General features: G+C 41.7%; 1 protein-coding gene across 2 annotated transcripts in view; it reads left to right on the top strand.

Annotated features, from left to right (window-relative positions):
• Positions 1-9,248: 9,248 nt before the first annotated feature.
• The window catches only part of supt20 (SPT20 homolog, SAGA complex component), a 51,472-nt gene continuing 46,969 nt past the window's right edge, over positions 9,249-13,751 (top strand). For both annotated transcript variants that reach the window (XM_083649678.1, XM_083649677.1), the window contains exons 1-7: positions 9,249-9,355; positions 9,846-9,942; positions 10,134-10,169; positions 10,322-10,447; positions 10,853-10,979; positions 12,569-12,672; positions 13,049-13,165. In XM_083649678.1, coding sequence (XP_083505804.1) covers positions 9,940-9,942; positions 10,134-10,169; positions 10,322-10,447; positions 10,853-10,979; positions 12,569-12,672; positions 13,049-13,165 — 513 coding nt within the window. In that variant the 5' untranslated portion in view covers positions 9,249-9,355; positions 9,846-9,939. The remainder of the gene's footprint in view (positions 9,356-9,845; positions 9,943-10,133; positions 10,170-10,321; positions 10,448-10,852; positions 10,980-12,568; positions 12,673-13,048; positions 13,166-13,751) is intronic.

Below are 13,751 nucleotides of genomic sequence, written 5' to 3'. Positions count from 1 at the left end.
GCCCAGTCATGTATGGGCTTTTAGCTCTCGCAATGAAGGTGTGTGTGTGTATGTGTGTGTGTGTGTGTGTGTGTGTGCACGCGCGCGCGCGCGCATGCGTGCGTGTGTGTGTGTGAGAGAGAGAGAGAGAGAGAGAGAGAGAGAGAGTGTGCAGGTGAGGACTGGTCTTGCCTGAACCCCACCCTTTCCGCCCTCATAAAGGAACAACTTATGGTGTGAGACATTGACGTTGAAAGAAAACTCAGCCGGCCAGACAGCCCAAGAGAATAAACAAAAACACTCATTGATGATGGCTGCTTAAACCAATACAGCTTAAACAATGTTCATGTAACGCTTCTGCATTTCTATCAGCCTTGAAATAAATCACATGCATAAAGGTTCCTAAACTCTTGCTCATCATATCAAGAGGACCTTGTGCTTCTTTGCTACCTTAAATCTATAAGCCTATAGCTTCATAGAAATAGAGATATGCTTTTCATTTCTTTTGCTGGTCCAAAACATTACAGGGCCACATTGTTGCCATCTCCATATTCAGAAATGGAAATATAGTATATCATGTGGCCTAATAAATTCCTACAAATCCACTGAATCCATTTCATGATCTTTATTGCTGTTGCTGGATTGTCTGACTGTGGCATTGCATTCAGCCTAATATTAATTCACTATCCTGCTCTTCCCCCTGCTGTACAATGATGGGACTTCAGCCTACAGGTTTGTATTATCCCCATGCAGCATTTGCAGCAGTCAGCCTTATTGCCAATGGGAAGTCAGATTGTATTAATTTGTTTCCATCTTCTCTCAATTTCACTGAATCTCTATCCTCCAGGTGTGCATGTTTTCATGGGTATATGAATTTGATTTTGTATTTTCTCATTGATTCAAATGGCCCCATTGGACAAGTTTTTAGTTACAATGCCTACTGCCCCCATTCAATTGATTGGAAAGCCTTTCAATTATGATAACAATAACTAGCTGCAACTGTTGTAACTGCACATGCTTTTTGTCAGCATCTATCTATACTATTATGACGATAGCGTCTGTCTGTCTCTCTGTCCTTCGCGTATCTCCAGAACGGTTGGTCGGATCGACTTGAAACTCGGGGGGTGCGCTGATGGCGACCCGACGGAGGGCGGTGCCCTGTTTCCATGCGATTCGGACGCGAAACACGTTCGATATTTGAATATTTGTCTTCAGTTCTGCTCCTTCAGCCCTAAGACCCAGCTTTAAAGGGGGACTAACCCCCCAGATATGTATCAGAACAGTGATTTGAAAATACCTATGGAAAAAACCAAGAAATGACATATGCTCTTGTCTATACTAAACTCTTTGGCTGTGTTCAAGTCAAGATTTTTTTTCGGAAATCGACGCCATTACAGTTTGCCTACCGCCTCAAAAATAATTTATTTGAGAGGGGCAATATCTTTATAAATATCAACAACTAGGCAACGCTGGTGGTCTGTATGGAAACAGCGTTGCTTAAAATGGTTGAAAGTTATATCAATTTGGTAATTCAGTGGCGAACTAGAAATTTAATTATTTTTCTGCATGTATCTCTATGGCAGCGTATCTAACTACGTTAGGAGAGCAAAGTGAGGCGAGGCTCGTTTACCGCAGCACACCGCACAATAGGACAAACCCAATGCGAGATGTAACACAATGCAAGATTTCTCCACGTAATTCCCTCGTCTAACTAGAGATAAACCGCGCAATGAAATCCGTTTTTAATTTGCGTTTTGGGGCTTTTTGTGATTCTTGTTAAAAGTTACAGCACCTCTGATTTTTCCTCTCAGGGCGCAGGAGGCAGCGCAGGGCAGAGCTCTTCCTCCTCAGTCAGCCCATCAGTCTGTCCAAACTCAATACCGATATAATCTCAGTAGGAGGGATGCAGGGAAATATATGATAGTAGCCGATGTGTTTAGAGAAGCTTTGTCACGTTGTCACGTCGTAGTATAGCGTTATATTTTACATGTGCGCTAAACTGCCATGAGATTTGTTTGCGGAAATGTCAGACAGTGCTCTCTCGGCCAGAGGCAGAGAGAGCACTGTCTGCTGCTGCTGCGCGCGCCCCCGGAGCTTGGGGGCTCGTGCATGAGGATAAAGGCCTGACTGGCCTGGAGACAGTGCTTCCAACTCGGACTGATAATATAAACATCATCATTCGAGCTTATCCAGGTAAGATATTAATAAAGTAATGACACATTCAGCGGGAAACTAACTATAATTAAGACATGTGCCAACTTCGACGACATTTGGTTCAGTATTTTAAGAGCAAACTTCCTGAAAAGTTGCTGTTTTGGAGATTTATAAAAGGTTGGGAATGATTTTACAGCAACACAATGCAATGTCCTTCCTTTTATGATTATAGTGGCGTTTATTGATAGACAGTATTATGTTACATAGGAGTTGGTAGGAAAATAACAGGCGATTGTAATAAATTAACAGGTCAAGTGACATCATGGGAATAGGCTTGGAGTTGTGAGGAGCCGAAAGGGTACAGGGGGAGTAGGGGAGTAACTATCTTGAAATCCCATAGTCTTTGGGGACCTGACGTAACCTGACGTCAGGTTGTACCAAATCTCCCATTCATTTGAGGGCAAAAAAAAGCAGTGTTCGACCCTTAGAGGGCGCTTATGCCAGGTATGCTGCTGAAAAATGATACAAATGGTAAAATGGCAACAGTTTGGTGTCAAATGTGGAAATTTTGACCAGAATTCTTCACACATCACCCCCAAAGTCATATACTGTATATTGGTTAAAAGCTGAAAAAAGTGTTTTGGGGGTTAGTTACACTTTAAGTAGGGTCGTTGACGAGTCGTTGACAGTAGTGAGAAAAGTAAATGTAGCGTCGTTGACAGTGAATGGCCCCCATTCACTCTCAAGACCCTCTGTTTACTTTGATGTGAGTAAATGAGGGGGGGCCGGTCAGTCTCCCTCCTCAGGTACCAATTAAACAAGGCCAGGTCGAAACCTGGCATAGGCCCGTGTGCTGCTAATTTGAGTGGGAAGAGGGAGAGGATTTGCTAGTGTAACAGACTGTTCTGTATCTGTTAATGTCTACTCTTATTGTGAAGTCCGGAAGAGGAAGTGGACTGTTGGTTCACTCTCTCTCTCTCGAGAAGAGGAAGAATAGAAGAATTAACAACCTTCAAGTCCCTGCCAGCAGCCTTCAAATCTCCAGACTTCGAGTCCTTATATGTAAAATGTGATGTATGTAATAATTCGGCATACAATACATAGCCTACACCATTCAGCATGCATTTCGATATTTCAAACTTTCAGAATGTTCCTCCTAATTATTCCGATGTTTCCCAGGCGTTATTTTGATCAACATTGTGTTATAGCTAGCTAGCACAATACATAGCCTACCTACACCATTCAGCATGTATTTCGATATTTCAAACTTTAAGAATGTTCCTCCTAAGACCAGCTTCGAGGTGCATTACCGCCACCTACCGGACTGCAGAGAGGTGCAGGACCCGCGTGCAAAGACGTGCAAAGAGGTGAGCAAAGTAATTCCCGACAAACGGGAATCTAAGGCCCTGTGTGTTCTCCACACACGGGCCAAAAATGTCTGGCAAAGAGGGCAGCATGAAATTAGCAGAGAATGGTGTATTTGTAAGCTGAATAAGCAGCATTAATATTCGCTGAATTCCGTGCAATTTGGCATAGCGCCACCTACTGGCAACACAAAAAGCGCTTTATCTCATCCATTCATCTGATCGACTTCAAACTTCAAACTCGGGGAGTGTGCTTAGGGGGACTCAACGGAGTGCAGGAAGCTGAATTCCATGCAATTTGGCATAGCGCCACCTACTGGCAACACAAAAAGCGGTTTATCTCGATAGCCATTCATCTGATCGACTTCAAACTTGGTAAGTGTGCTGCTGGGAACCTGACATAGAGCAGTGCAGAATTTTGTGCAATTCGGCACAGCGCCACCTACTGGCAACACAAAAAGTGGTTTATCTTGAGAACCGTTCATCCGATTGACTTGGGGAGTGCGCTGCTCGGACCCCGATGGAGTGTGGTGCCGCATTTCATGCAATTTGGACTTATTCCAGGACTGTCTGTATGTCTGTCATTCGGGTATCTTGAGAACCATTTGTCGGATCGACTTCAAACTTGCGCTTAGGGGGATCTGACAGAGTGCAGTGTGCGGTGGGGAAGCGCCCACGGGGTGGTGCATGGGGGAACGGGCACTGCATTAGTCTATACTATAATGCCGGCATCGTCTGTCTGTCTTTCTCTCTCTCTCTCTCTCTCTCTCTCTGTCTCTCTAGCCGTTTTCCCACATGCGTACCGGAAAATTACCTGTAAGTCAATATCGGACATTTCCCTTCACACCTCTCCTCTGGCATGTGGGAATCTATCAGCGAAATTGCCTGTATGTGGGGGGGGGGGGGGCGGCACTGCAGAGCGGGTGGGGAGTGACGTGTCGGCAAAACTCTGAATGGTGAAATAAGTTTGCTTGTTTATCCGTTCACCTGCATCGCGTTGAAGCACTTTTTACAGACAGGGCTTGCCTTGGCTGTCGGCAACGTAAGCAAAATACTTCCACTTTCGCTTCGTGCATTTGCTTAGTCCCTGTCGGGCTGTGACTTGGAGGAGGACGGACTGTGGCCAGAGAGCGAGCAGAGAGGAGAGGGGGAAATCAGCACAGCACACCCACACATGAAGCTGACATAGGCTACTGCTCTTATTATCACAAGATCATTTCGCCAGTTTGCTTTAATGTGCGCGAATGATTAGATTATGCCCGCTGGAACATTAAGCAACATGTGTACACCTCGCCCATGAGAGTGTTGCGGAAAATGACTGCACCCGTTTCTCACTAGTATCCGCTAAAGCGCATACCGCTCTTCTGACAGGCTAGAAAGTGGTGAAATCTCCGCGACGACGGGGTCGCGCTTATACCGGCACGGTGCCTTTCTCACATGCAGGCATTAGACCACCTACCGGTCATTTTGCGGTACAAAGCGCATGTGGGAAAAGGGCTTCTGTCTCTCTGTCCTTCGCGTATCTCAAGAACCGTTGGTCGGATCGAATTCAAACTCTGGGAGTGTGCTCAGGGGGACCTGACGAAGTACTCCGTGCAGTGTTTTCGTGCAATTAGAAATTTTTCAATATTTGAACATTTGTGTTCAATTCTGTGCTCCTTCAAGCTCCAGCTGAGTTACCCAGGCTACCAGCTGAGCTCTGTGATAGTAAGTGAGAAAAGTAAACACAGCTGTAAGTAGGGTCGTTGAGAGTGAATGGTCGAGAATGAGGGGGGTAAAGTAAACATTGGAGAGAGGGCAGCATGAAAGGAACACATGTGTTTGTAAGCTGAATAAGCAGCATTCAAGTCTGTCATGAATAAAATCAAGGGGAAATAATCAGTAGAGCTCAGTGATCTTAGTTAAGTGAGATTTCGAAGAGATTTTTACGTGGCTATAATCAGAGATGGGCAGTATTTTAAATACATGTATTTCAAATATGTATTTCAAATACATTCGTGTATTTTGCGATTTGTATTTGGCTGGACCGAGAAAAATAAGATGTAATTTGTATCAAAATACTTTCAGACCTTGTATTTTGTGTATTTTAAATACATAAAATACTTTTTTCTTTAATGTTATGTCATTTTATTCTAAAATGTACACAGTTTTAACATTGACACAGGTTTATGGAGAAAAATAACGCAATGTGACATGTCACTTCTACTCCACCTCTGATTGGCTTACCCTCAGAACAAACTCAACCACAAATCAGAGGCAGAGTAGGGTGGGTCTTGAGTCAGATTTCACATCACTTCTTCGTCTAAACTAGTATGAAGCCTTGTATTGGTGGAAATCCCCCCAGAGATAAATTACTAATGTTAATTGATGATTAGATATTGCATGCACTGGCCTATCTGCAAATTAAATGGTTTACTTCATATTCAAACCAGTGTATTAGAGAGACAAAATTGGCTAAGTGGGTGGTGGTGTGTGTGGCGGCAGTGTGGGTCACGATTGTGATGTCATCAGTGATATCATCAGTGATGTCACTCGAGCAATTGTGATGTCATCAGTGATGTCACTTGAGCATCGCACAACTGTGATGTCACTCAGGCAGTTGTGATGTCATCAGTGATGTCACTTGAGCAACTCTGATGTAGTATGAGCCGATGGCGCACATTTGCACGATGGCGCCTAGGTAGGTGGGCAGTGTCTGTCAGTCAGTCACGATTTTGAGAGCCCGTGGAGCCGGTGATTTCCATAACTGCAGCCATGGCGCATCATCTCCAGCGATACTGTTATGATGTCAGATATCTATGGCTAAACATGATCAAAGTTCCAAAACTTAAGGTTAACATGTGGAAATGCTTGCCTGTAAGTCAAAAGCCCTCACAGAAGGTGAAGGCAGAAATTAGCTGTGCTGAAAAACAGCTAAAACTGAAATGGAAGAACTGTAGTGTGTTAGAGGGTACACAAAGGAGAATACTGTCACAGAGGACTAAAGAGACGATTTACCATCTAAAGAAACCAGAGAATTTCACATTTGAGAAGCTGGAATCAGAGAATTAGGACATTTTTCCTTAAATAAATGGCTCAAAATTGATTAATAGATCATCAAAATAGGCAATTAATGTAATATTTGGCAATAAATCGATGAATTGACTAATTGTTGCAGCTCTTCATCAGTTTTTATAAAATCTATTTTTATGTATTTTCAAATACCTATTTGTATTTCAAATACATTTTTCAGACCAGTATTTTGTATTTGTATCATGATACTTTTTTTGACCAAGTATTTGTAATTTGTATCAAAATACTTTATGATGTATTTTCGCCCATCTCTGGCTATAATGGTAGGCTATAATGAGTCATGCATTCAGAAATAATATCCTCTAGGTAGGGCCACGCCGCTTCCGGGAACCCCCATCCTGTGTAAGTAGGGTTCCCAGAGTAAAACCTGGCCATTCCACCACTGCTTATAGATAGCATCATCTGCTGCATGCCATCGAGAACTGTTGGTCGGATCGACTTCAAACTTTGGGAGTGTGTCCTATTTTTGTGCAATTGGGCATAGCGCCACCTACTGGCAACACAAAAAGTGGTTTGTCTTGAGAACTGTTCATCCGATTCAGACTTGAATCTTGGCGGGTGCGTTGCTGGGAACCGGAGAAATTGCAGTGGTAAACTTTGTGCAATTCAACCAATAAGATCACAGCTTTCACGTATCTTGAGGACTGTCCGTCCAATCGACTTATGTATGTCTGTCCTTCGTGTATCTCGAGAACTGTCAGATCGACTTCAAACTTTGGGAGTGCACTTAGGGGAACCTGACTGAATGCAGTGTGGGGGGGGAGCGCCGGATGTAAACTTAAGGGCAATAACATGCTTGAATCTGTTGCACTTACTGAACTGAGGCAGCTGTTTCAGCAGTCAGCTAACCTCGTGTCACCAGGCTCTCTCTCAAAGGGGAAGAGCTAAATTAGTCTTCTGAGATCCGCCAGATCTAGTGCCAGATCCGGCGGATCTCACCGCCTGTATCTGGCAATTTGTTTCAGATTCTTGCTACAGTGTTATTGTTATATTGTGTTATTTGGTTTTAGTTATTTTATTTTTGTGGATTAGCTACATAGCTACAGTAGATAACTCGCGTCACATTTATTTACTACCACTCTAGTTCTGATACCAGTTGGAGCACACTATCACTAATTGGCCATTTAGTCAGGCCTTGCTCACAGAGGTGGCATGCAGCATCTCCTCTCTCTCCCCAGAGGGCTTTCATAGTCCACTTCCCTGCCTGATTCCAACTCCACTCAGGTGTGCTCCATCAGTAACGAATCTGTTCACTCATTTTGGCATTGGCAATTAGCAATTTTCTTGTACCATTTGGTCTGCCTTAAAGGGATAGTTCACATTTTTTAAAGTCTAATTACCCTATTTGCTACTTAGCAGTGATGATGTTGATTGGTGAGCTCTTTCTCAGCACAATCCATGCTGTTCCTCAAGCCTCAGTCAGCTTGTGCATACAGCAGCGTGACCCCTACTGACCTTGCTTTCGTTTTTGTCCAAATTTCCAGAGCTATGAGGAACAGGATGGATTGTGCTGAGAAAGAACTCTACCAATCAACATCATAATTGATAAGTGGTAAGTAAGGCTAGAGTAAAAAAAACAACAACTATTCCTTTACTTACCTAATTAAAAAATCTGATACTCATACAGAGATATCGGTACATGAAGGTTTGCTCATTTATGTGTAAGATGATGCCTCTGTTTTCAGAGCGGAATTGTTTTTTGGAGCACAGACCGTTTCCGTATATGCCGGACCTGCAACTGCTGTTTCCGCTTTTTACCTAGCAGTCAGCCATCTGATTAGTCTTTGATTGTTCGTACAATGCAGTATACTGCTGAATAGGGCTTTTTAGCCTTTGATCGATATCTGCAACCCACATCTGTAAGAGATTCTCAGATAGGTTACCCTATCTCTATTCTCTCAAATGTTTTGCTTTTTTTGGCATGGTAATTTTCTGTCAAATTGAAAATTGTAATCATAGTTTAGGGCTCAACAGTTAATGGTGAAGCCGTGTCTAGATCTGTTTGACTATAAAGGAGTATTTGCATCAGTTCATGAGCAGTTGCAAACTGCTGTGCAGAATACCTCAGAATGCAAACTGCTACACATGGAGGGGGTGGGATGTACAGTAGAGTCAAAAGTTCTAAGATGTCAGTTTTTTTTTACATTTTCATTGTGTAATTTCACACTTTTTGCCTTTTAGTAAGCTCATTGATTAGATAACTGATTTGAAAAAATCTGCCTCTTCGATGAGACCCAAAAGCTCCCACAAATCACGACTTTCTCTCCCCCCCGAGCACAACCAGCTCTGCAACAACTGGGGACACAATATATGGACACTATACCCCCCTCCCCATTATATGTAACTTTAAATGACTTGCACTTTGCACTTTATAATTTATAATTTGAGATTTTCTGTTTGTGCCATCTTCTGCTATTGATGTGATCGCTGCACTACATTGCACTAAGTAAAATTCTTCGTTTGTAATCCGATTACTCACTATGGCTATTAAAATGACTATAGAAGGAACATGTTGGTGTAGAATTGAAGAATTGTTGCTTTGAATAAAATGTTAGTTATGAACATGTTATGAACATTGATAGTCATGAAACAGGCAGCAGGCACCTTCTTTGACTCCGCCCACGCTCTTTGGCTCCGCCCACCACTGCCCAAACCGGAAGTTTAGCTGTTGTTGTCACACTGGAAGAAAATGGCTGCTGCTTGACTTTTTTTCAATGAAGACACATTTCAATTTCATTTCGTTTCCTTGCATTGGAGTTACAGTCGACCGCTATGCAATCTGAAAGGCAAGTCCGTCCTATTGGTTAAGATTGACGTCGCTGCAACGGTTTGTGTCAAAGATGACAAATAGTGTAGATGATAACTTGCAGCTTGCCAGGAACAGGCTAGCATGCTAACGTTAGCCATGTTAGCCACCATCAGGCATCAGCGAGCTTGTTGCTGTGTTTAGCCACTCGCCTGCCTCTGCTCACTATCGTCTGAGTTGACTAACGACGGTACCCAGATTTGCATGTTGTGCACTTTTATTCTATTGAAACCTACGGAATGTCTCCAAACGGTTAAACAACTGACATGAAAGTGTTTAGCTGGAGAGCCCAGTTAGCTGTCTGTGTCTGGCACCTGAGTGAGTGCAGCTCTCCTCTTGTCTGTCATTACTGTAATGTCCTCCTAACAACTTAACACCGAGGACATGCGTGTTCATATGGTGTTCATGTATATGCCGATTGCTGTGTCTTTGTGCTGCTTGTGACAATTATGTGCCGTGTTCGGGTGCAGGGTGTGAATGGTCACTTTAGGAAGGTGACAGTGTGGGGCAGACAGGACGCATCGTCTACCGTCACTCGCCTTGCAACTGGCGGGGTGGACCACAATGGTAAGCTGCATTTCTGTTAGGTCGTTTTATTACACGTATGCATTGCTAGCCTGAACATGCACACTGATATTGTGTTTACACCAGATTACATTATTTAACTTCAACCCTGAGTGACCAATACATTCCATATTCATTTGTCTGCCCATTGGAGCTTGACCTGTGTTTAAATGGATTATTATTTTCACTCATAGCAACAAGTTTTGGAGTATGCATTGGATCGAGCCGAGGTAAGGGGCTGTTCAATATTTTGTGTGTGTATTTGAAAGGAAAAAGTGTGTGTGTGTCTGACACCACACTGATTATGCATATTAATTGTGATATTCATGTATGTACTACCTATTCCATCATGCATTAACACAGTGTATTATCTGTTATGCAGTACATTGTTGAAAGTGCTCGACAACGACCAGCCAAAAGAAGAATCTCATCCGGTGGGAGGAAGAGTTTGTATCAGAAGCTCTATGAGCTGTACATAGAGGAATGTGAGAACGAGCCAGAGTTAAAGGTTTGTATTGTTAGACTTGATCTCAGTTATACATGTGTATTTATGCACTTGCATTAGAACCTTGTCCATCCCAGTGTACTGTCTGGAATGAGTGTTTTTTGGAAGAATATAATGTTTGGGATGCTAAACTTTGTTAATTATTGGGACCAGAGCCTATTCACACCATGAAACATGCATGCAGTTTATCTGATACCGTGAGGACATTGTAAAGATTGCTTTCAAATTATGTTCAGAAAATCTAATTTCAGCAATTGGAGCAATATCTTACACTTTTTTTTTAAACATTATTACTGTTTGTTTCTTTTTGTGACTTGGAAGTTCTAAGTTCAAAATGAGGTTCCACTGCTTCAATTCCACTGCTTCAATTGCTTTCTTCTGTCTGCTTTTTGTTTTGCCTTCCTGAAGAATTTAAGGAGAAATGTGAATCTACTGGAGAAGCTGGTGTCTCAGGAGTCCGTATCATGTCTGGTGGTCAACCTGTACCCTGGGAATGAAGGCTACTCTCTAATGCTCAGGGGCAAGAATGGATCTGGTGAGAGAACTCAATCAGTTACCTGTACCTGCTTTTTTAATTAAGCCTTTTTTAGTAAATAAGCAAGTGAACTTTCAGCAACGTAATCCCCTTAAATACACGGTAGGCCTATCTGAGACAGATAAGGCAATTTGTCAAGTGTGGGGAAAAACACCACTTCATTTAAACAAAAAATGTATTTGAGTTTTAGAGCAGCAACAGTAAACATCAGGATTTGGTGTCAATCCCTCAGAAGCAAAGAAGGTGTTCTTCTTTTCTGTGTGTACCAGAACCATCTCATCTGTTATACATGTTTTTTTCCTTCATACTTTCTAGACTCTGAAACTATCCGTCTGCCATATGAAGAAGAACCATCTCACCTGTTATACATGTTTTTTTCCTTCATACTTTCTAGACTCTGAAACTATCCGTCTGCCATATGAAGAAGAACCATCTCACCTGTTATACATGTTTTTTTTCCTTCATACTTTCTAGACTCTGAAACTATCCGTCTGTCATATGAAGAAGAACCATCTCACCTGTTATACATGTTTTTTTTCCTTCATACTTTCTAGACTCTGAAACTATCTGTCTGCCATATGAAGAAGAACCATCTCACCTGTTATACATGTTTTTTTTCCTTCATACTTTCTAGACTCTGAAACTATCCGTCTGCCATATGAAGAAGAACCATCTCATCTGTTATACATGTTTTTTTCCTTCATACTTTCTAGACTCTGAAACTATCCGTCTGTCATATGAAGAAGAACCATCTCACCTGTTATACATGTTTTTTTTCCTTCATACTTTCTAGACTCTGAAACTATCTGTCTGCCATATGAAGAAGAACCATCTCACCTGTTATACATGTTTTTTTTCCTTCATACTTTCTAGACTCTGAAACTATCTGTCTGCCATATGAAGAAGAACCATCTCATCTGTTATACATGTTTTTTTCCTTCATACTTTCTAGACTCTGAAACTATCTGTCTGCCATATGAAGAAGAACCATCTCACCTGTTATACATGTTTTTTTTCCTTCATACTTTCTAGACTCTGAAACTATCTGTCTGCCATATGAAGAAGAACCATCTCACCTGTTATACATGTTTTTTTTCCTTCATACTTTCTAGACTCTGAAACTATCTGTCTGCCATATGAAGAAGAACCATCTCACCTGTTATACATGTTTTTTTTCCTTCATACTTTCTAGACTCTGAAACTATCTGTCTGCCATATGAAGAAGAACCATCTCATCTGTTATACATGTTTTTTTCCTTCATACTTTCTAGACTCTGAAACTATCCGTCTGTCATATGAAGAAGAACCATCTCACCTGTTATACATGTTTTTTTCCTTCATACTTTCTAGACTCTGAAACTATCTGTCTGCCATATGAAGAAGAACCATCTCACCTGTTATACATGTTTTTTTCCTTCATACTTTCTAGACTCTGAAACTATCCGTCTGTCATATGAAGACGAACCATCTCATCTGTTATACATGTTTTTTTTCCTTCATACTTTCTAGACTCTGAAACTATCCGTCTGTCATATGAAGAAGAACCATCTCACCTGTTATACATGTTTTTTTTCCTTCATACTTTCTAGACTCTGAAACTATCCGTCTGCCATATGAAGAAGGAGAACTGCTGGAGTACCTGGATGCTGAGGAATTGCCACCTATTCTGGTGGATCTGTTGGAGAAGTCGCAGGTGTGTATGCTTATCCGCACACACACAATTATACATACACACACTTGCATAGTTAATTTAATAGTTTTTTAAATGTATTTCACTGCATCAGAAACCAAATTTAATTGAAAGTTATACAAATGTGCTTACAGTGATGCAAGTACCCTACAGCTCAGGCAAAGGCTTCAGACATGTTTCATATTTGCATTTCATATACGTATCTAAAAAAACAACAGCATAACTTGCACTTTTCTTTTCCCCCCATTGGTGGCTGTGGTTAAGACTGTGCAAGATTCCCACGCATGGCTTACATAGTTTTTCAATGTCATCTCCTAGACGATTCTTTTTTTTTGTCTGTCTGTGTTGGTTAATATCTGGTATGCACGTTGTGTCCCAGGTGAACATCTTCCACTGTGGCTGTGTGATAGTAGAAGTGAGAGATTACAGGCAGTCTGGCAATTCCAAGATGCCCACCTATCAGAGCAGACACATCCTGCTACGGCCAACCATGCAGGTAAAGCACCAGACAATCCATCAGGAAACAACATACAAGTGGAAACACATCTGTGGATTACTGGCATAACTGCATAGTAGTAGCAATAGTAGTTTCAAATCATTCTTTTAGCATCTGGGTTCAAATGCATGGTACCAGGTGGGCGGGGTTTACCACATCAAGAAAATTCAGATAATGTCAGGAGTTGGCAGTCACAGAAAAGTATATCAAATTGACCTGCAAATACTTGACTACAGTTGTCTAAACTCTGTGACAGTGCATTGTCCTATGTGGGAAAACCCCACTCAAGTAGGCTAAAACAAACCATAAGAAAAAGTATTTGCAAATACCGTAAATTCCGGACTATAAGCGCGGCTTTTCCCCCGTTTTTTGGCCCTGCGGCTTATATAACGGTGCGGCTTATCTATGGATTTTTTCAGAAAAAAAGAAAAAAAAATACAAATAAAATCTCTCTTTTTTAGCACTCTTTCTAACTATAAATCCACTTCTGTTTTAATTTCCTCTCTTGCCCTCTTTTCACCACACCGCGGACACTGTGTGCACTGTAAAAATAAACAAAGGTGGTGTTGTGTTATGTTGTTTTGTT

The sequence above is a fragment of the Poromitra crassiceps genome (assembly GCF_964638095.1).
Source record: "Poromitra crassiceps genome assembly, chromosome: 1".
Lineage (NCBI taxonomy): Eukaryota > Metazoa > Chordata > Actinopteri > Beryciformes > Melamphaidae > Poromitra > Poromitra crassiceps.
Note: the sequence above shows the minus strand (reverse complement) of the source record. Positions and strands in the feature narration are given on the sequence as shown.